Here is a 23,796-nt window from a genome sequence, read left to right on the forward strand (position 1 = left end):
CTGGTTATTTGCAAATGGAGTTAATACAACATCAAATAGAGCCTTGGCAGGGGAGAGAATTGAGAGAATGGCAATCAAGAAGGCGGATAGGAGGAGGTGGGCGCAAGGGTCTGCCTTGTGCTCTAGGGGGGAGGAGGAATTACCTTCTTCTCCACCCACTGCCTGAAACACCTGCCACCCAGATCTGCCACCTCCTGGGCAGCAGACATTGTGCCAATCCCTGAGAAGCCATGCAGAGCCTCCTGCTGAGCGGGCTGGCTCATTTTAGAAGAAAATATCATCAAAGAGCATCACAAACAGAAGCAATGGGAGAGGCCTCACTCTGCATTAGGGCCTTCAGGACAAAACGGGGGCTGTGACCTGCTGAAGGTCAAGGTCTCTGTTCTAATTAGTGATGCTGGAGAACAAGGGTTTAGGGCTCTGGCCTTCAGGCGTTTTCACCACCCCCACTCCCACTGCAGAATCAGGACAGCAAGAGACAAGCCGGGTCTTATGCCATTCTGCAGCCCCAGGGCCTGGCAAGAGTTGGTGCTCAGGGAATGAATGAGTGAATGACCTGAGTTCTGGGATCATTTACTCAACTGTTCATTTGGACTTAGTTTCCCCAAATAAAGCAGTAAGGATCTAAGCATGGATCTGAAGTCAAATGGCTAGATCTGAATCCCAGCTCAGCCACTTACAGGCTGTGTGACTTTGGTCAAGTGACTTAACCTCTCTGTGCCTCCATTTGCTCACCTATAAAATAAGGGTAGCCTAGCACGTGCATTAGAGGAATGAGGGTTAAATGAATTCCTGGGGAGTCCAGGAAGCACTTAGGATGGTGCCTGGAATGCAGCATGTTCTTTTTCAAGGTTTGTGCCCTATTATTTTTCCCTTCTTCTCATTTCCAGTGGGCATCTTGCTTCTCCGCCTGAAGTCTGGGGTTCTTCCCTTCTCTTGGGAAAGCCTCAGCCCACAGATGCAATGATGCCAGGTGTCCGTGGGTAGGGAAGGATGGGGGCACTTGAGAAACTACCAGCAGGGGAGCCCCAAGAGTGAATGGGGGGCTGAGGTCCATGGTCCTCTGGAAGTGGCCCAGACTTGCCTCCAGGTCCCGTTCTGGAAGGTTGCTGGGCTTCTGAGGGGATGGCTGCATGGTGGGTCTACCTGATGAGATCCCTGTCTCCCCCGCGAGAACAGGAACTACAGGGGCTGCCTGGACTGGAATGAGGGTCTCACTGGCAACTGGGCCAAACTCTAGTGGGTGACTAGTGTCCTGCAGTGGGAAGGACCCATGTGCTTGGCCAGGGGCTGGAGGTAGCATTAACACATGGTAGGGGAAAGAAAGGCAATGTTGCTTATAGACTGGAGCCTGGGACTCAGAGTCAGGCCCTGTGAGCTTTGTAAACCGGGGGGATCATCAGGGGGCCCTTTTCTGTGGGTACAGGTGCCCGCTGGTGCTGCCTGTGTTGCTACCTGGCTTGGCCTAAAGGCCCTCCATTCCCCAGGAATCCTGCTGGCAAAGAGTGCCATGGGGTTTCCTAAATGAATGAATCATTAACACCTCTCCCCAGCCCCCCAACTCTCCAGCTTGCTTCTGTGGCCTTCCCTACCTCACCTGATGGCAACTGCCTCCATCCAGGTGCTCAGGCCAAAAACCCAGAGTCATCCTTGACCACCCCACATACCTTCTATTTCAAAATGCTGTGCACCTTGGCTTCAAAATTTGCCTTCAATACTTTCTTGCCCTCTGCTGCTCCCACCTCACTCCGGGCCCCTGTGACTTCTCATCTGGGCTCCTGTGCGGGCCCCCAATGGGTCTCCTGACATGTGCCTTTGTCCCCTGCTGCCTGTCCTCCCCACAGCAGCCAGAATAAGCCAGCTAAAACATTAGGCAGAGAATCTCCCCTCCTCAAAACCCTTCCCTGGCTCCCTGTTTCACTCAGAGCCCAAGGGCAAAGCCTTTCCTCTGCCGTCAGGGCCTCCCCGGTCTGGCTTCAACTACTCAGGCCTGGCCCACCACCCCTCGCTGGTCTCTTGGATGCTCCCACTGGAGAGCCTCTGCTCTGGTTACTCCCTGGGCCAGCTGGCCGCTCTCAACCTCCTTCCGCCTCTGCTCACCTGTCACCACCTCAGCAAGGCCTTCCCTCTAACCTGCTTTAAGACAGTTCCACCACTCTCCCCTGCTTGGCTTTTCTCCTTAGCACCCAGGTCCTTCTGCGGAACCTCTAAAACTGTCCTGTGCCCATCCCCCCCACTACTTCCAGCCTTGGGCTGCATCCCCCAGCGTCCACACCACCCCGCCTGGCTCACCAGTCCTCGGCATCTCGTGCAGCTGCCCTGGCAGGACCCCGCGGGCTGGGGGTGGGGTGGTGGCTGCACACGCAGGCCGTACCTGTTTGATGGCGAGGTTGACCACCTCGTAGCGGTTGACGCGGCCCAGGGGCAGGCAGAAGCTGTAGAGCGCATGCAGTGCGGCGCAGAAGAAACTCAGCAGGCCTATCTGTTTGCGGTGCTGCAGCCAGTGGTCCAGCCAGTCCGGGAAGCGGCGGTACTTGGTGCCACGGTGCAGCTGAAGGGCGGCCGCCAACACGCCGGGCAGGTACACCAGGGACAGCAGCACATAGGCCACACACGGCAGCGTCGTGTTGACCACGGACACAGGCAGCTTGTAGAACTTGCTCTTGCCATCCCGCACGTAGGGCTGAAGGACGTCCCGGACAAAGTTGTAGACGTAGAAGAAGATGAAGAGCCCCAGGGCCAGGAGGGTGGGCACCTTCCAGCCTGGGAGAAGGCGCAGGGGCATGGCTTCCACCTCCCGGGCAGAGACCAGGGACCCCATGTCCACAGGCATGAAGCCCATGGCCTGCACCATCTCCGAGACCGCCCGCTTGGCTTCCGGGTGGTCACTGCAGATGGGCACCTGTGGGGAGGAGGTAAGGGGAGAATCAGAGGGGGTCATAGGCCACAGGGGCGAGCAGGGACTGGGGGGCAGTGTCTCCACCCAACTCCTCACTGAGCAGCAGAGGAAGCTGAGGCCACGGAGCCACAGCACAGAAGGTGGCTCTGACTCCCAGCCCAGGCTCTACCCCTGGCCTCCTGTAGCCTCCTGGCCCCTGGTCCAGCATGACCACGATGCAAAGAGAGGACCCAGGGCTCACCCAACAATGAGCGTTTTTGTCCGGTTCATGGCTATCGGCAACCACAAGCAACATGGCACCTGGGGAGCCCCCAGGAGCCCCTGGAGTAGGTACCTGGAGAACGGTGGCCTGCTCTGGGGCTTGCTCAGTAAATGGGCTTCGAATATGGCCCAGAACGTGCAGCCGTGGATGTAGCTCTGTCCCTCAGTCCATGAGTGTCCCCTTTGATGGTGTACCTCGGCCCCCATGGCCCTCAGCCAACACACAAGCCAGTCCCAGACTCATAGCCCATGGCTTCCCACTGTGAGCTCCGGGTGGTGTCCTTGGATCTCTGAACACTGTGGCCTTGCTCACACAGCTATGGTCTGTCTGGTCCACTGACATGGACTCAGCACCTTCTATGCGCTAGGCTTTACACACGTAGTCCTGCTGCCTTACCAAAAGCCTACAGGTCAGTACAGCCCCATTTTGCAGGTGAGGAAACTGAGGTCCAGAAGCTTCATTACTCACCTCTGTACCTTTGCAGGTGGTCCCCACAGCCGGGGATATCCTCCCCGCTCCCTGTACCTGACACCAGGACCAGGCCAAAGCCTAGTCTTCCCTAGCCAGCTGCTATCTCTGTTCCCTTCTAGGCCCTGTCACCCAGTCCTCACACACTGTTCCTTGCCTGTCCACACGCGGGAGTCCTATGGTGCAGGCTACACGCAAGGCCCTCCAGTCAGGGGCAGTGAGACCCCCGAATGCTCTCCCACAGAGTGGCACAGAGTTGGGCACAGGAGGCATCTGGGCTGGATGAACTGGTGGAAGTTCTCACTCATGTAGAGCCTGACATCCTTTCGGCATTAAAAACCACCTTGTCGGGGCGCCTGAGTGGCTCAATCGTTAAGCATCTGCCTTTGGCTCAGGTTGTGATTCCCAGGGTCCTGGGATCGAGCCCTACATTGGGCTCCCTGCTCAGCGGGAAGCCTGCTTCTCTCTCTCCCACTCCCCCTGCCTGTGTTCCCTCTCTCGCTGTCTCTCTCTCTGTGTCAAATAAAAAAAATCTTTAAAAATAAATAAATAAAAACCACCCTGTCTTCATAGGAACCCCTCCTGCCAAGAACTGTATGCAGCTCTGGCCATTTCGGGGAGCCATTTTCCACCCCCCAGGAAAAAAAAATCCACTATTGACTATTCTGGAAAACTGACTCAGTTCTTGGAAGCCCTTGGAATTCGAGTGCTCAAGTTTGGGACCTGGCACATAAATGTGTTACTTTCCTCTTTCTAATAAGTCCATTCTCATAGCAGAGTCTCTCTTCTTGACTCCAGACAGTAAAAATAAAGTGTCTTCCACCTTGCCCCCCCGGAAATCGAGTTACCATGGAAGAAAGGACATGGGTTTCAGATTCGTATGAACAGTTCGTATGAACTGGGTTCACATCCCAGCTCTCCAGCCATGGGACCTGGTGTGCATAAGTTCATTAACATTTTCTGAGCCACAGTTTCCCACTCTGTAAAATGGAACTCTACAGTGATGTGAGATAAGCCTGGCGTACTAAGGGGCCTCAACAAAAATTAGCCATTTATATTTATTGTTTTGATGGCTGGTATTCCCCCCGCCCCCAGCACCTACCTGTCTGTTCCCATCCCTTGGGCCAGACTGCAGGGTCCAGGCAGAGATGACATTGAAGGCCTTGACCACTGTGCATGTGGGGAAGAGGGAAGCCAGGTACTCAGCATTGGATTCGTGGTGCTGGAGGTGCTCCTGCTCTGTGGGGTTGCTCACATCCACGAGGATCTTGCCAGCCAGCTGGTCGCTGAGGCCACACAGCGAGGAGTAGTGCTCCCGGAACATGGCCACGAAGATGACGTCAGGGGAGTCCACTGCCTCCGCCTGGAAAGTCACTTGTGCCGCTGAGGGGAAGAGCCCGGCCGTGCGTTTGGGGTTGCGGCTCCCCACCACCACGCTAAAGCCAGAGCCCACCAGGCGTGTGACCAGGGAGCGGGCAAAGTCCCCGCTGCCCAGGATGCCCACTTTGGGGGCCTCACTGGGGGTCTCGGCAAGGCTCCCATCACTGTCCACCAGGCGGCGGCTGATCAGTGGCTTGTCCATCTCTCCTGACACTTGGGTGGCTGGAAAGAAAGCAGGACTTGATCAGCGGAGAGCTCCCAGACTGTCCTTCATACCACCTTCCTCTTACTTGTCCACTGTAACCACATGGTGGCCAAACATTCACCCAACGGACCTCCATGGGTGTTAACAGGTGCCGGTACCGACTGAGCGAGGCCTTCCCCAGGAGGGCACAAACTCAGGAAGAGTGGGAAGGACCTCTGCCTTCTGACCTCTGCCTACCACCCTCTTCCCACTGTCCTGAATTATTTCCTTGGGACAAACACGCAAATTTGTGTAGTGCTGAGAAGGAAGTATATAGAACTTCCATGATGAGGGTGCCTGGGGGGCTTAGTCGGTAAAGCATCTGCCTTTGCCTTGGGTCATGATCCCAAGGTCCTGGGATCGCGTCTGCAGCGGCCTCCCTGCTCAGCAGGAGTCTGCTTCTCCCTCTATCCCCTGCCCCCACTCATGATCTCTCTCTCTCTCTCTAAATAAATAAATAAATAAAATCTTTTTTTTTTTTTTTAAAGTAATGCTTGGGGCGCCTGGGTGGCTCAGTCAGTTAAGTGTCTGCCTTTGGCTCAGGTCGTGATTCCGGGGTCCTGGGATCCAGCCCTGCATTGGGCTCCCTGCTCAGTGGGAAGCCTGCTTCTCCCTCTCCTACATCCCCTGCTTGAGTTCCCTCTCTTGCTGTGTCTCCCTCTGTCAAATAAAGGAAAAAAAATCCTAAAAAAGATAAAAAATTTAAAAAAGGAATGCTTAAAAAAAAACCCACCAACTTCCATGATGAATGCTATGCGGTGCCATACTTCTTTTCAGAGGAGTATGTGAGAGATGGATGGACAGTGTTACTGTTCAGGAGTGACCCCCACCTCACTGCCGCTGGGTATTTTCTGATTACTAGGAAGGGTGACATGTCCCTGTGCTTGTTCACATTTTGCACTTTGGGAAGGCACCTCTGTGCTCTTCCTTGAGTAGATGACGAGCAGCTTGAAGGCAGGAACCTCATCTTATTTGACTTTGGGTCTCAGCAGGGCCTGGTACAGAGCTGGAGTTCAATGTCAGCTGAGTGAACCAATGAACACTGACCTCTGCTCTCTCAAAGGAGGGCTGGAGTGGGACGTGACAGTGAGCGGGACCCTGAGATTGCGTGGGTGCCCTGGGATCTCCTTTACTGACCCGGACACATGAGTGGCCATGGTGGAAAATCTGGGCTTGAGCCAGGAGCTCACAGTGAACTCGGGCAGGAAAAATTCTGCTGACCTTGCCACCAGCTTCAAACTGAAATTTGCCATTTCCTTCGAGCATGAACGTAAGCAGCAGACCCCAACAGTACTGGTTGTCAGTGCTGACCATATCCCAAGTTTAATTGTGAAAGAGTTCTTCAAATACTATTTAAACTTGTCACTCACTTAAAGTTATGGTAGACATACATTTATAAAGCAAATATTAACAGATGTGAAGAAATAGATGGCAGCACAATAATGATAGGGGACTTCATTACCCCCCCTCAACAATGGATAGATCATCCAGAAAATCAGCACAGAAACGTTGGACTTGAACTACCGTTGAGATCAAATGAACCTAACACATATACAGAACATCCCATCCAACAGCAGCAGGATGCACATTCTCATCCATCCACAGAACGCTGTCCAGGACACATCACACATTAAGTCATAAAATGAGTCCTACAAATTTATAAGGATTGAAATCATAGGAAGTATCTTTTCTGATCACAATGGTCTATAACTAGAAAAAGGGCAAATTCACAAATATGTGGAAATTAAGGCATACACTCTTTTTCTTCTCAATTTTTTATTTAAATTCTAATGAGTCATCATACAGTGTAATACTGGTGTCAGGAGTAGAATTCAGTGATTCATCACTTACATACAACACCCAGTGCTCAACATAACAAGTCACTTCCTTAATGCCCAGCACCCATCTAGCCCATTCCCCAACCACCTCCCTCCACCACCCCTCAGTTTGTTTTCCATCTTTGTCTCTTATCGTTTGTCTCCCTCTCTCCATTTCTGCCCCTCTCCTTGTGTGCATCTGTTTTATTTCTTAAATTCCACATATGAGTGTAATCACGCGGTATTTGTCTTTCCTGACGGACTTAGTTTTGCCTGACATACTACACTCTGGCTCCTAAAACAGACACCTAGATCAATGGAACAGAACAGAAAGTCCAGATCGCCTGGGTGGCTCAATTGGTTAAGCAACTGACTCTGGCTCAGGTCATGATCCCGGAGTCCCAGATTCGAGTCACACATTGGGCTCCCAGCTCCATGGGGAGTCTGCTTCTCCCTCTGACCTTCCCCCATCTCATGTTCTCTCAAATAATAAATAAAATCTTAAAAAAAAAAAAAAGAATAGAAAGTCCAGAAATGGACCTACAACTATATGGTCAACTAATCTTTGACAAAGCCAGAAAGAATATCCAGTTAAAAAAAGATCGTGTCTTCAACAAATGGCACTGGGATAACTGGCCAACATGCAGAAGAATGAAACTGGACCACTTTCTTACACCACACACAAAAATGAGTTCAACATGGATGAAAGACCTAAATGTGAGATAGGAATCCATCAAAAATCCTAGAGGATGGGGGGCCTGGGTGGCTCAGTCATTAAGCGTCTGTCTTCAGCTCAGGTCATGATCCTAGGGTCCCGGAATCGAGCCCCACATCAGGCTCCCTGCTCGGTGGAAAGCCTGCTTCTCCCTCTCCCACTCCCCCAGCTTCTGTTCCCTCTCTCTCTGTGTCTCTCTCTGTCAAATAAATAAATAAACTCTTAAAAAAAATATCCTAGAGGAGAACACAGGTAGCAACCTCTCTGATCTCAGCTATAGCAACTTATTAGAAATGTCACCAGAGCCAAAGGGAAACAAAGGCAAAAATAACTACTGGGATTTCATCAAGAAAAAAGCTTCTGTACAGCAAAGGAAACAACTAGAAAACTAACAGGCAACCTGAAGAATGGGAGAAGATATTTGCAAATGACGTATCTGATAAAGGGTTGGTAGTATGTAAAATCTATAAAAAAATGTATCCAACTTGGGGTGCCTGGGTGGCTCAGTGGGTTAAGCCTCTGCCTTCAGCTCAGGTCATGATCCCAGGGTCCTGGGATCGAGCCCCACATCGGGTTCTCTGCTCAGCGGGGAGCCTGCTTCCCCCTCTCTCTCTGCCTGCCTCTCTGCCTACTTGCGATCTCTCTATCAAATAAATAAATTTAAAAAAATCTTTAAAAAAATGTATCCAACTCAATACCCAAAAAAACCCCTACTAAACTCTTGGACAACCAATGAGCCAAAGAAGAAATCAAAAGGGAAATTCAAAAATCTTGAAACAAATGAAAATGAAAACTCAGCATACCAAAACTTATGGGATGGAGCAAGAGCGGCTGTAAGAGGGATGTTTGTAGCTTAATGTGTATCTTACAAAAGAGGAAAGATCTCAAACAACCTACCTTTATGCTTCAAGGAGCTAGAAAGAGAACAATTCCAAAGTTCTAGCAGAAGGAAGGAAGTAACAAAGATCAGAGTAGAAATAAATGAAATAGAGGCTAGAAAAAACAATAGAAAAGATCAATGAAACTAAGATCTGGCTTTTTAAAAAGATAAACCAAATTGATAAAACTTTAGCTAGACTAGGAAAAAATAGACTCCAAATAAAAAATGATAGGTATATTATAACCGATACCACAGAAATACCAAAGATCATAAGAGACCACTACAATTATCAAACAATTATATGGCAAAAAATTGGACAACCCAGAGGATATGGATAAATTCCTAAAAACCTACCATCTACCAAGACAGAATCATGAAGAAGTAGAAAAGCTGAACAAGCCAATAATGAGTAAGGTGACTGAATCAGTAATAAGAAATCTTCCACCAAGTATTTCAAGAAGATTTTTAATGCTAGCCCTTCTCCAACTGTTCCAAAAAAATCAAAGAGAAGGGATCACTTTCAGGCTCTTTTTAGAAATTAGAGTCACCCTGATACCAAAGCCAGATAAGGATACTACAAGAGAAGAAAATTATAGGCCAATATCCCTGATGAGCACAGATGAAAAAATCTTTGACAAGTTACTAGCAAACTAAATTCAGCAGCACATTAAAAGGATCCTATACCACTATCAAGTGGGATTCATCCCTGGGATGCAAAGATGGTTCAACATATACAAACCAGTAAATAAATGTGACACGCATCCACAGAATGAGGGATAAAAATCATGTGAACCTACCAACACATGAAAAAAAAATCATTTGGCAAAATTAACATCCTTTCGTGATGAAAACTCCATTCATAGTGAAGGAGTACACCTCCACATAATAAAGGTCATATACGACAAGCCCACACCTAACGTCACACCCATTGGTAAGAAGCTGAAAGCTTTACCTACCTCTAAGATCAGGAAAAAGACAAGGATGCCCCTCTTGCCACCTCTATTCAACATAGCATAAGAAGTCCTAGCCACAGCTTTTAGCCAAGAAAAAAGAAAGAAAAGGCATCCACATTGGAAAGGGAGAAGTAAAATTTGTTTCTGTTTGCAACTGACGTGATCTTACATATAGAAAAAAAAAAAAGTAAATGAAGGAAAACAAGACAACCCCTCCCCAAACAAGTAATTCCGTTTAAAAATGGGCAAAGGACCTGAACAGACATTTTTCCAAAGACAACATACAAATGGCCAACAAGTATACGAAAAGATGCTCAACATCACTAGTCATCAGGGAAATGCAAATCTAAGCCACATTGATGTCTCTCCTCAAACCTGTTAGGATGATTATTATCAGAAAGATCAAAAAGTCAAAAGATAGTAAGTGTTGGAGAGAATGTGGAGACAAGAGAACCATCGTGCACTGTTGGTGGAAATATAAACTGGTGCAGCTATTACAGAAAACAGCATGAAGGTTCCTCAAAATATTAGAAATAGAAATACCACAGGATCCAGCAAGCCATCTTCTAAGTATATATCCAAAGGAAATAGAATCACTATCTCAGGGACGCCTGGGTGGCTCACTTGGTCAGGCGTCTGCCTTTGGCTCAGGTTAAGATCCTAGGGTCCTGGGATGGAGTCCCACAATGGGCTCCTTGCTCTCTGGGGAGCCTTCTTCTCCCTCTGCCTGCTGCTCTCCCTGCTTGTGCTCTCTCTCTTTCTTTCCCTGACAAATTAACAAATAAAATCTTTTTTTAAAAAAAGAATCACTTTCTCAAAGAGATATATCTGTACCCCATGTGCACGGCGTTATCAGTCACAGTAGACAAGATATGGGAACAATGGGAAGTGTCCACTGGTGATGAATGGACAAAGGAAATGTGGTATATATACACAAAGGAGTATTATTCAACCTCAAAAAAGAAGGAAATCCTCACATTTGTGTCAACATGGATGAACCTGGAGGACATTATGTTATGTGAAATAAACCAACACAGAACAACAAATACTACATGATCTCACTTGTGTATGTCACACTGTACACCTTAAATATATAGTTTTATCAATCAAACTTCAGTAAGGGTGGGGGAAAATAAAAAAAAATAAAATGACAGTAAATATCACACCAGCCATTAGATGTTGTTATTTAATGTATTCATAAAGAGGCACGTCTATTACTATGACACATTTAAAAACACTTGGGAACTATGTTTCACTGTAACTGGTCTCCTTTGCAATCCTATGTTATTTTGTGCATGTAGGAGCATTATTTTTTTTTCAACTGACATCTTCTTGATTGACATTGGAAGTGTTTATTATCATTATCATTATCATTATTAGTTTCAGGGGTAGAATTTAGTGATTCATCAGTTGCATACAATAGCCAGAACTCATTACATCACGTGCCCTCCTTAATGCCTGTCACCCAGTCACCCCATCCCCCCAGCAACCCTCAGCTTGTTTCCTAGTGTTGAGTCTCTTATGCTTTGCCTGTTTTCATCTTATTTGTCCTTCCCTTCTCCTATGTTCATCTATTGTTTCTTCAATTCTACATATGAGTGAAATTATATGGTATTTGTCTTTCTCTAATTTTACTTAACATAACACCCCCTAGTTGCAGCCACATCATTGCAAATGGCAAGATGGCATTCCTTTTGACGGCTGCATAGTATTCCATTACACACGTGCGTGCGCATGCCACATCTTTACCCATCCATCTGCCGATGGACATCTGGGCTCTTTCCATATTTTGGCTGTTGTGGACATCGCTGCTATAAACATTGGGGTGCAGGTGCCCCTCTGAATCACTATGTTTATATCCTTTTGGTAAATACCTAGTAGGGCAATTGCTGGGTCCTAGGGTAGTTCTATTTTCAACTTTTTGTTTTCCAGAGTGGCTGTACCAGTCTGCATTCCCACCAACAGGGTAAGAGGGTTTCCCCTTTCTGTAAGAACATTATTCTGAGTAGAAGTCCAGGGGTCTCACCAGCCTATGGGGCCATGGGAACCCTTGGCAAAGAAGAGGTAAGACCACTGCCACCACTGGAGCAGCAGGGATGGCTTAACCCCCTCTTCCCACTTTCCACAGCAGTCTCTTGGGTGAGGGCTGTATATGTGTATGGTGGGTTTAGGGTCTAATGCAAGGGAGAGCAGGGGGAGCAGGAGGCCCAGGAGGCTTTGCTCCAGCTCTGTCATGGACCAGCTGTGTGTCCTCAGACAAGCCCCTGTGCCTCTCTGGGCCACAGCTTCCACCCTTGCAAATGCAGATCGTGATCTCAGCTCCAAGATGACAGAAAATGAAATCTTGAAAGGTTTTGGAAAACTGTGACCTGGACATCTGACAAGGTGACACCACGCATGCCTATCATATGCTGGACATTTCTCTAAGACCTTTCCACGAGTGATGGTTGTCTAGGCCTCATACAACCCCACAAAGTAGGTGCTATGATTCTCCCCAACTTAAAGGAGGAGGAAACTGAGCTCAGAGAGGTTGAAGAACTTGCTCCTGGGAGCACAGAGGGTAATGGGGAAAGGAGAACAGGATGCAGGTCTGCCAGCCTTTGCAGTGAGCTTCACCAAGAGTTCTATTGTCCAGACAGAGGAGCTGTCCAGAGATCCCTCATAGGTGGTAGAGCTGGGACCCTGTGGCTGAGAAGAGGGGATCACAGTAGAAGGGTATGCACTGACTGTCCATTCCAAGAGTCAGAGGACATGCTTTGCAGCCAGGACCCCCAACCTGTTCACGTGGGACTCAACTCTACGCCCTCATGGGCACAGTACCTCCCTGCAACATGGAAAGCATTTTCCGCCTGGTTCTGGGGACAAGGATATTTTTCCAAATGGTGATGAGCTAGGCTTCGCAGATGCCAGTGGGGCTCCCGACGATCCCTCGAATGCAGACCTGGAGTCGCGTGTCCGTGGAAGGCTACCCTTGGCACCCAACTCTGCCTGAGTTCTACTTCTGACTCTGCCAACTGCTAGCTGTGGCTGTGGGTCTGCCAGTGCCTCCTCCATCTCCCCAGCAATCGAAGGGAGACAATCACAGCACCTTCCTTAAGGGGAGGTTGTGGGAATAAATAAGTCAATATATGTAAAGCACTTAAAACAGCGGGTGTGGCTCAGTAATCGTAAGCAGATGCTGGTGCCAGCACTGTACCCATAGCAGGGACAAGGCAAAGGAAAGATGCAGAAAGCCCTGCCAGCCCCTCTTCAGCCCTGGGAATGTGGGGAGTGTCATGACAAGGACTCTGCCCGTGGCCTCGAGCTCCCAGGCCTGCATGGGGGATTTGGCTAAGCTGAATGTAAACCCCTCATGGGGACCCCAGCATTTCCCATGGTCAGTCAGGGCTGGGACAGATCCACAGGGACCTTCCCCCATCCCTGCATCGGCCACCTGAAGACACCTGCCCTGGGGTGAGGCTTGCCTTTATGGGTAGGGGGGCCATAACCACCCCGAAACCCCCAGACTACCTTCTCCATGTCTGCTAGCAATTCGGAGGGTCCCATGGAGGTCCCTCTGGGCCAGAAGTGTCTCCTCTGCTCTCTCCTCCTCAACACATGTGCTGAACAGTCTTAAGAGAATAAAGATGAGAGGGGCGCCTGGGTGGCTCAGTGGGTTAAAGCCTCTGCCTTCGGCTTAGGTCACCATCCCAGGGTCCTGGGATCGAGCCCTGCATCAGGCTCTCTGCTCCGCAGGGAGCTTGCTTCCTCCTCTCTCTCTCTGTTTACCTCTCTGCCTACTTGTCATCTCTGTCAAATAAATAAATAATCTAAAGAGAGAGAATAAAGATGAGAAAGACATGGCCCCCACTCTTGGATGGTTTACAACTGTGCACGCACATGTGTGGTGCAGAACACATTCTGTAAGACGCATCCACCCACGACTGGACATAGAGTGCCACAGGACGGAGCCCAGGAGTAGACACTGCATCCCAAGGGGAAACCAGGGAGGGCTTCCTGACATTTGCAGCATTGGCAGGCTAGGGGAGAAACCCTCGTGGTTTACAGCCTCATGGCAAACTAGACCGAATGGAAGAAGTCGGTGACAGCCAGACTTTGAATCTCGTCCATGCTGAACCCCAGACTGAGCACCCCAAGGTGGAAGTGGGGAGGACTTATGTGGGGCTGGTTCCCGAGGCTCTGTGCTCAGAACCTGACTCGGTATTGCTTCCCTTCCGGGGGCCGGGGTGAAGGCAGATGCAGCATAGGGAAGCCCTGGGCAGGGGTTGGGGTTGGGGGGCGGATCTGGGGCTGGTCCTGGCTGTGCCCGGACCTGGTGGTGGGATAGCGGAGTGTTGCTGAGCCTCTCTGGGCAGCTTCTCTAACTGAGCGGCTGTGCCAAATCACCTGCAGTTCCCTCCCAGGGTATTAATGGTCCCACACTTAGGGGCCTGCCTTCAGTTATAGACTGCATGGAAACCAAACACAAAGCATCCCTAAGTGCTTCTTGCCACCAAGACTGGGTCCCTGGCACTGGAAAGTGCCCGGCTGTAATGCTATCTTGGGAGGCCTCCCACCCCAGGGGCAGCTCCAGCCACTACAAGATTCGATGCAGGGACAGAGCTACCTCGGTCGGGGCGCTGGGGTCACTTACTGGGGAGAACCCTTTGTGCCTCAGTCCCCTCCTTTAAATGGGGCGCTACTTGTACTTCCTCCAAGGTTGTTCTGAGGATGAACTGAGTTAATGGGCAAGAGGTCAGAGCCGGGTTTTCTGACGCGTGTGCTTGCGTGTATGTGTGCGTGTATGACGTGCGCATACTTGTGCGTGTGCATGTACTGTGCTCTAAGGGGCTTCACAGGCCGCCTCCCAAAATTCTGCCTTCCCGGTGCCCAGCACAGGGTCTGCTGCCGGCATGAAGGCCAGAGAAGGAAGAGCAGGTGGTACAAGTCCCAGAGGCCCAGGATGGGGGGTGGCGTGGGGCCAGTGGAGCCCTGTCTCCTGTCCTGTCCTCCGGGCCCTAAGGTGAGTGACTGATCCTGGCTGGGCCCTGGCTCCCTGGTGGTTCTATTTACAGAACTGGCGGAGGAGGGGGGAGGGGATCAAATTACAGCTGGAGTGGGGATGGCAAGCTGGGGCCTGCTGCAGCGGTGTGTGCACAGACCGGTCCATCTGCCTGCGTGCCCCACCCCCGCTGCCCCCCACCAAGCAGCAGACAAAACCCCGCACTGAGGCTCCGTTGTGCAGAAACTGGCACAGACCACAGGTCCTCATCCCCTCTGGGTGTTTGCCCAGGCTTGCCTGGTCCCTCCCACTTCCCGGCAAGGTCATGGCATGGGCTGTGTTTGTGGCTGGGAGCCATGTGGGGTCCACTGGCCTGCCTGCCTGCTCCTGCCCACTCCCGCCCACTCCTGCCTACTCTCAGGCAGGCCACTAATGGTGGCCAGTCACGCCACGGACAGCCTGACAGCCTCTTCTGCGAGGGCAGTGGACAACCCGCAGGCTCACGTGGCCAGCGCAGTCTCTGTCCATGAAGGGGTCAGGGAGGGGTCACATGGGGGTGGCGGGGGTGGGGTGGCTGGCTGTGGCACCTTGCTGCTGGATGGAGGAGAGGTGGCTTGTGGGTGGGCTAGCGTGCCTTCCACCCTCTCCCACGCAGAGGCTGACTTAAGCCAACATCTCTGGCCCTAGCTGTCCCTGGAGACCCAGAAAGAACTAGGGTACAGCTCTTAATCTCCAGAGGCCCACCGTTATCTTCTAACTTTGTTTAGGTTTTATCTGGTCAGTAAAATTAAATTTGAGGTTGGGGGGAAGACACATTCCTCCTACTACTGTTATGTTTACCTGTAAGATAAATATATTGAAAATGTAATTTGTGCTGTATAATGTTAGGCACAGAATAAATCCTATGTTAACATAAATGTCAATGTAGATAAATGTGAAAGGATAAGGCTAAACTTTAAAGAAACTCTAAGTATTCTTGCTGGCCCCAGGGAATGATCCTTTACAATCCATGGGAGGCCCATACCCATCCTGGAGACCTCAGCCCAAAGGCACCAATAACTGCCCAGGTTCCCTCCTGGGACAGCTGGGGGCCATACGCACCCGGGGCCTTGCTCAGCAGCTGGGGACTTGCGAGTCCTTGCCTGGTGGCTCCTAGGCTCACTGAGCTGCTATACCCTCCTGTCAGCTTTGGCAAGGGAGAGACTGCCACGATCGGTTGCACAGCTATTAACTCTGCAATCCAGCCCTGTGCTGGGCGCATCACGGAGGTTTCATGTATATTTCTGAAGAAAGGCAAACATCCTGGATCTCACAGCTTCAAAACTTACTCTGCTTATCCCTGGGGACCAAAAATCCTTCCAAAATGCAGTGCATATTTCAAGAGAAACAGTCAGATCCTCACTGAGCACCCTGGCATCACCCCAAACTACAAGGAGGGAATGTCCTTGGGTTTTGTCCTCGTTTTTGTAAAACCCTTTCATAAGTTTACAGGTTTAAATCCTCCCTCGTCAGGACATTGATCACAGCTCGCTCTCTGCCTACTTGCCTCTTAAAGCCCTCCCAGGTCCTGCTGTGGACAAGAAGTACCGGCCACACACCACTGAGAAAGCACAAAGACAGCCCACAGAATGGGAGAAAAAAATTGCAAATCATTGATCTTATAACGGGGCTTGCTCCCAAATATATAAAGAACTCTTACAACTCGGTACCTAAAAGACAAATAACCTATATGACCATGGGCAAAGGACTTGGATCCACGTTTCTCCCACGAAGATACACAAACCGTCATGAGGAACACTCGAAGCTGCTTAGCCTCATGAGCCCCCAGGGAAACACAAATTAAAGCATGGCAGGCCACTTCATACCCCCTTGGATGGCTTCAACAAAGGCAGACCTTGGAATTGTTGGTGAGGATATAGACACATCGGAACCCACAGCCCATGTTGGCATAACAACAATAAAAAACGTGTACCCACGGGGTGCCTGGGTGGCTCAGGGGGTTAAGCCTCTGCCTTCCGCCCGGGTCATAATCCCAGGGTCCTGGGATTGAGCCCCACATCAGGCTCTCTGCTCGGTGGGGAGCCTGCTTCCCCACCTCTCTCTGCCTGCTGCTCTGCCTACTTGTGATCTCTTTCCCTCTGTCAAATAAATAAAAATCTTAAAAAAAAATAAAGTGTACCCACTGCGAGAGAGTCTGGACGTTAGGACAGAGGGTTTCTCTACAACACAAACCGGGACAGAGGGTTTCTCTATGACACAACGATCCCACTCCCAGTTAAACACCCAGGAGAACTGAAAGCACACTGTCCACACAAAATAATGCTACCAACGTTCCTGGTAGCATTATTCATACTTCCCCAAATGTAGAGACAACCCAATGTCCACCAACTGGAGAACAGAGAAACCAGACATACTCTTGCTACACAACAGAGTATCATTCAGCAACAAACAGCAAGGTAGCACGGCTATGGGGCTAGGGAACCCTGAGTCTTGGAACCACTAGGCTAAATGAAAGAAGCCAGTCACAAAGGCCACACGCTGTACGACTCCATTTATATGAAATGCCTACAAGAGGCAAGTCTACAAAGACAGAAGTAGATTAGTGGTTGCCTTGAAAGGGGGCTGTTGTGGGGGTACGGAAAGTGCTCACGGTACAGGGTTTCTTCTCGGAGGTGATGACAGGATTCTAAAATGGACTGTGGTGATGGCTGCCCAACTCCAAGAATATACTAAAAACCATGGGGTTATATACTTGAAATGGGAGAGTTGTATGGTAGGTGAATTACAGCTCAGTGATGTTGCTATTTAAAAAAAGAAGAAACTGAAGGATGCCTGGGTAGCTCAGTTGGTTAAGCGTCTGCCTTGGGTTTGGGTCATGATCTCGGGGTCCTGAGATCAAGTCCCGCATCAGGCTCCTTGCTCAGTGGGGAGCCTGCTTCTCCCTCTCCCTGCTGCTTCCTCCTCCTTGTGCTCTCTCACTCTCCCCTAACAAATAAATAAAACCTAAAAAAAAAAAAAAAAAGGAAATTGAGATAGTACAGCCTGATGTGTGTGAACAAAGAGTAAACTTGCTTTGCATGGACTCCAAGGCCTCCTCATGAGATTAGAACATGGCTCCCGTGACATCAGTGCTGGTGGTTCTAAGTTATTCCCTGGTTGTGTCCCATATATCTGAGTTTCTTGGCCCCATGACCTCTAGAAAAGTAAGTGTGTAGTCAACACTATTAATAACTGTTGTAGGGGAGCAGTGCCACAGGCTGGTCCTCTGGCTTCCGGGTGGACCCTGCAGGTTTTGCTCATACAGCTCCCACTCTGAGCTCCAACCCATGCAAGCAGACAAGTCACCGAGGGCCATGGTGCACGGCACATGAGGAAGGTGCCGAGGTCTGAGGCCCGCCCTTCCAGCTCCCGGGATGCATCCATGAACAAGGCTGATGCATGCCAATGAGAGGGGGTAATGAAGCATCCTCTGCTACTCTCGCCAATGGCAGAGGGTTTTTATAAGGACACGCAGCTGGAAACTAGCACTAGCCACGAATCTGCCAGCACTAGGTTGGATCCTTTCCTCATTCCCCCACCAAATGCATTCCCTCCTTAATGAAGGAGAGGAGCAGCCCCGGGGTGCCATCAGGGTCACTGGGAGCCTGTCTGGGTGGGCTAGGCTGGCTCCCCTGAGCACAGCCATCAGAACATGGGCTCAGGAAACAGCTGGATGTTTCCGACTTGCGCAGGTTCAGTGGCCTTGGTAAACTGCAAGGCAGGCCAGCAAGAACACAGGCTCGGAAAGAGCTGGGGTCAGATTGCAGCCCTACCACTTACTTGGGGGGTGGCATCAGCAAGTCCCTTTACCTCTCCGAGCCTCGGTTTCCTTATCTGTACTACAAAGTAACATTACCTACTTAAAGGAGACTTCTGAGGATTATACGGATCAGTGAAGTGCATGATCCGAACCTGTTCAATTCACTCCCTTTTCATTTTGTTCCTCCCTGTCCAGGATTTTTGAAAACCTTCTGTCTGTGTAAAGCAGGAATAGACGCGCACAAATCAATACATGGCTTTCTCTGCTGAATGGAAAAATTTACTCTGAAATTTTCTAAAAATGTGCTCTGAGATAATGGCCTGGAGCTATGCACACATTTCCCACAAAGGCAATTGCAGGGAGGGACCTGCGGCTCTTTGGGGTTCAGGGAGTGGGGAGAAGAGGGGGCGGCGGAACAGGGACAGGGGGAGGACAGGAGGGAGAGGCTAGGGTCAGAAGTGGGGCACCAGAGTGGTCTGGGACTGGGCCATGGGCTTCCTGAGCTCTCCAAGGATGGCTAGTCCCAACATCCGGCTCCCCACAAGGGACGGTCGTCATGCCACGGGTGTCCCCAGGCCCCCCTTCCTCACTGGGAGCCCCAGTTCCTGGATCAAACCTGCACCAGCTGCTTCTCTGCTTCCACAGCCCTGAGAGCATCCCCTTTCCCACTGACCACATTGCTCTCTCTCCCGTCTGCCCTCTCCCCGGACTCTAAGCTCCTCAAGCGTGGGAAGTGAATCAAACTCACTTTTGTTAGCCTAGCACCCAACCCCTATCGGGTCAAACCTGAGCCTCACCGGGGTCATCTGGAGGGCTTGCTAAAACTCACTGTTGGGCTTCATTCCAGAATTTCTGACGCTGCTGCTCCCAGGACCACGCTTTGAAAATGACTGCAGGATACCTTTGCAAAAGGTGTTGTGTGAAGGGTGAACCACTCCAGGTTCGATTTTTTTCCTGGGTTTTTATAGTCAGGCCCAGCTCTTCACCTGCCTCCTCTGTAAGTCCTCTCTGCCCCCCTGGGACCCCTCGTACCAGTGCTCTCTCCCTGTGCTCCTCCCAGCCCTGAGGGTTAGGTGCCCATGCCTCACCCCTGCAGCCCCTTTGGCCGCCCAGAGCTGGGTCCTTCTGGGGTAATGGAAACATTACTCCCTGAGCCCATGAGGCAAACTCTCCACGAAGTGCTCCCACGGCCCCTCCCCTCCCGTCCCACATATGGGGTTGCCAGACCCACTGCAGCCAGAGGGTTAAGAGGGGGCAGCACTGGGCTGTCCCCATACAGATTCTGGGGACCCAGGAGCCCCCAACACCTTGACTGGGGACATCTTCCAGTTACCTGGCTGGCCAAGAATTCGGATGGCCTGATTTAGCATCCGGGGCTCTTCCGCTACCTCAGTTTGACAGCGAGGCCGGGAAGAAGTGTTCAGCGGACCAGTTCATTACCACCCACGGCCCTCACACAGGCAGGATGGTGGTCCATGCTGGTTAGGAGGAGTGGAAGGGGGAAGTCCCCATGGTCAGCACCAAGGCTAGTGGCTTGATGCAGAGAAGACACTCAAACCCTTAGGGTCCTCATGCTGCCCAACCTCAGGGGGCCCCATCCACATTGTAATCCATATGAATAGTAACTTCTGGAGTTGTGCAGTGCACAACCTGTGCAGTGTTACACAATAGTTGGTCCTACCAATCCTGAAAAATGTCCTCATTTGATATTCCCTGAAAACCTACTATGTCCCCAGTAGGTATTCTGGCAGGTGGCCAGAAAACAGTCTACCCTCTTGGGGCTCTTTAAGGAAAGGCCAGCTACAGCCTGTGGTGAGGAGAAGAGTGCTCACACGAGGGCATGCCCAGGCGCTGTAGGAGCCAGGGAGTGGCTTATCTCTGCCCAGTGAGGTCAGGGCGCTGGCACGTGGGGGCAGCCAGCTCCCTACAGGCTGGTTCATCCAGCCAGGCTGGAGGCTATCAGGTCTGGGCTTGGGTGCCTTCTTGCTTTCCAGGGATACCTGGAGCCACAGAGCCTGGGGCCAGATGGGTCTCATGGGCTGTGGCAGCCCTGGACCCCTCTCCCCTTGCCATGGTGTAAGTGTGCAGAATCAGAGATTAGAGCCCTCTATTCCTGGGCAGAAGGAGGTGTGGAGGCAGGGAAAGGGGCATAAGCAGCTAAGACAAACCAAGGGCAGCTCCAGGGGCTTTGGCCAAGGAACTCAGCCTGCCTCACTGGCCTGGTTGGGGATGGATGCATGCTTCTCCTGCTTTGTCCAGCCAATGGGACACTTTTTCAAAGAAGCCTCGAAGAGGCCCTCCCGGTCCTTCTGCAGAATCTTCCTCTGGGCTCCAAGGGACACTGAAGTCGGTCTCCAGTCTCCAAATGTGGGTAAGGTTCTGCACTGACTTCCCACCCACCCACCATGGGCTGGCTCTGTGCAGACCTCTAACTTTGGCAAGAATCCCTGAGAGCTCAAAAGGCTGGTCCAGGCAGCCTTGGGAGACCTCCTGACTTCGTCCCAGACCCTTAAAACAGAGGGGATCTCACACTCTGGGCTTACTTTGCATTGGCATGGGACCATTGACGGCACACGCTGGTTTACTTTTCCATCGATACGGGCCACTTCGTACTCATTTCTATGTCCCTAGCACCTAGCCTGGGGCCCGGCACCGACTAGGTGCTCAATTAATGTTTGTGGCTTAAATGAATCAACCGCTAGTTTCTGTACCTACGGGCAGAGCATATTCAGAAGTCCTTGGTTGTTCTCCTCGGAACCTAATGGGCCCTCTTACACTCAGTGGTGATTAAATATCACGACTTTCTAACCCTTACCACGGCCCCGATCCTATTGTTAGACCTGGTCAGGCATTTCACTATTCGATACACTTAATCACACAGAAGACTTATGTACAGATGAGCTTAAACATTGAAAATAAACAGAAAAACACAAAGAGACTCATGCAGCTCTGGCCAAAGTAGAAAATCAAACAGCAACTGTGAGCCCTATCAGGGTACAGCCTGGTATGTGGGTACCCACAGAAGAGGGCTTCAGGAATGCTGGGTCAACGGCTCCAGGGCCTGTGGGCTTTTGAGCCTGGAGGGGGTTTGGTGGGGGGAATAACCATTTGCGATGGTCTCCCCAGTCTCCATGAAGCAGGGGTGTCCAGGGGCCGGCAAGGTCCTGTTGTGGCCTCCCCACTCACACCGCATGCTTTTTTCTGGACATAGATGTAATCTTTTTGCCTGGAAGTCCCCTTCCCTCCAAATGACAAAATTCAAGGTCCAGCAGAAAGGCCACCTTTTCCATGAAGCCCTCACGGTACCTCTTGTTCGACACAGAACGAAGCCCCCCACCCACCCCAGTCCTCTTGACTCGGCAGGGGTACCAGGATGGGACCAGCATACAATGGTGGGTACTTTCCCTTAGAGGTCCAAGGGGTGGATGGTGGTGAGGTCCCGGATGCCCCCCACCCCAGCCTCAATCACCCCGCACCCAGGTGCTAATGTTGACATTAAAACTAATTCCCTTTGAGAGAAATAATTCACATTTCCCATGCAGGTAAAAAGAATAACAGTTTCTGTAAAACCTTTCCTGTCGTATGAATCTGAAATAAACAATCCAAGTAAAAAGCAGGCTACTTACTATGCAAAGAGAAGCAGCTTAAGGGAAGTCCCTTAGTTCCCCCTTCCCTCCATGTGACAGCCCCTAAAGCCACATTGTGTAGAAATTCTGGGCCTCCCCGGGGCAGTGAGGTCCGTGCTCCCACAAGGGCAGCTGGGCAGTCCCATTCCAGCATCTAGCCGGCGCCTGACACGTAGCACACCTGCAATCATGGAACAGCAGTCACGGGGAGATGTGGCCAGACTCACACCAACGAGATCTGACCCTGGACTTGCACTCTCGGGGTGTGGCCTGTGGAAGGCTATCGTTACTTCCATTTTACAGATGAGAAAACTGAGGTCCAGTTAGTCCCAGCCGGTTCCAGGATTCCGGCTGCCTCTAGGGTAGTGAGGGCGGGCAGCTCGTTGCTGCAGGAATGACTAATAGCTGGTCACCTGGTCACATGGGACTCTGGGGTGGTCTGCTCCCTTCCTCGTGGCTTTCCTCTGCCCTGCTGAGCTGCCCAAACTCAGACTTTCCAGCCTCTCATTCTCAGCTATTTCTGCAAACCCGGGGCCGCCCTCTATCCTAGCTTCTAAACCACAGCAGCTCGGGTCCCAGGCCCTCCCTCTCTCCAGCTGGGGGTTCAGGAGGCAAGAGCAAAGCTCCACCTGACTCCGGGTACCCCACCCTCCGATCCTTCAGGGCTGACCTGAGGGTCGGGGGGTGGGGGGACAGGATAAAGGATGCCAGTCTCAAATCAGGGTTTAAAAGCTGGGTTACAGCCACGCACACCTTAATTGGTCCATTTCTATGTTCTCTGTGGCCATTTTTCCTTTCTGATGGACTCTTACAAACATTTTACTGTTATATTTCTTGTAATACTGCCTAGAATCATTATTTAGACATCATAAAAAAATCATCATATTTCTAAAAGAAAGGCTGACGGTTCCTACAAAAGGGAACAGAAAAAGCCCGGGCACACGCGCAACACACACACACACACACACACACACACACACACACACACACACACGCCAATCCTCACACAAGTACACATACCAGCGAGTTTAGTGTGACAAAAAAAGAGAGGTCTATCACCACACCGCTTTGCAAAATAGACATGAATGAATAATTTATAGGGCTCTTTACAAACATCTAGATTTCTTAATCATTCTAGAAAAATCCGGTTCGATTACTTACAGCAGCAGGTCTGTGCTAAACCAACCCAGAAAAGTAAAATTTACGGTTCCCAATGGGCCAGCCTTTCACAGACCTGCACTGTAAACATCTTTTTTTTTTTTTTTAATACGCCAGAACCCACAAAGCCATCGCTCTTACTAGCCAAAGGCACCATGTGTGATAAATCCTCAAACCCTTTACTTTGCAAGAAGGTTCCCGACTTCGCGTATGGATGATCATATTTCCCGCTTTACTTTGGCAAGAACTCCATGACGCTGCGCTCTTTGCAGCCAGTTCCAAATCAGGGGTGCCTGCACCAAGGCTGTGAAGCCCTAATTCTTTGGACTCCCTGAGATGCTGGGGCACAAGGAAGCAGGCCAGGGGTTGGCGGCGTTGGGGGGAGAGGCCCACATGCCATCCCATGCCACCGCGGATCCGTGCCCTGCCCAGACTTACCGACAGCAGGCTGCTGTGACATGTGGCCAACGCCAGCGTCTGAAGCCTGAGTCCCCCGGCAACCCCGCTGTGATCCAGGCCACAGCCTCTTGCTTAGGGCTCCCTCTGATGTATGGGCAGCCTGACTCTGTCTTTTAAGTCAGGGCTCAGGCTGACCCTCAGAGGCGAGGGACCCG

At 50.8% G+C, this 23,796-nt stretch overlaps 1 protein-coding gene across 2 annotated transcripts in view; it reads right to left on the reverse strand.

Moving 5' to 3' along the window:
- STEAP3 (STEAP3 metalloreductase) overlaps positions 1 to 23,796 on the reverse strand; it is a 49,267-nt gene that overhangs the window by 14,283 nt on the left and 11,188 nt on the right. For both annotated transcript variants that reach the window (XM_080798660.1, XM_080798661.1), the window contains exons 2-3: positions 4,732 to 5,231; positions 2,375 to 2,902 (exon numbers count right to left, since the gene is read on the reverse strand). In XM_080798660.1, the coding sequence (XP_080654786.1) occupies positions 2,375 to 2,902; positions 4,732 to 5,231 (1,028 nt within the window). The remainder of the gene's footprint in view (positions 1 to 2,374; positions 2,903 to 4,731; positions 5,232 to 23,796) is intronic.

This window comes from Martes martes, assembly GCF_963455335.1.
Source record: "Martes martes genome assembly, chromosome: 3".
Classification (NCBI taxonomy): Eukaryota; Metazoa; Chordata; class Mammalia; order Carnivora; family Mustelidae; genus Martes; species Martes martes.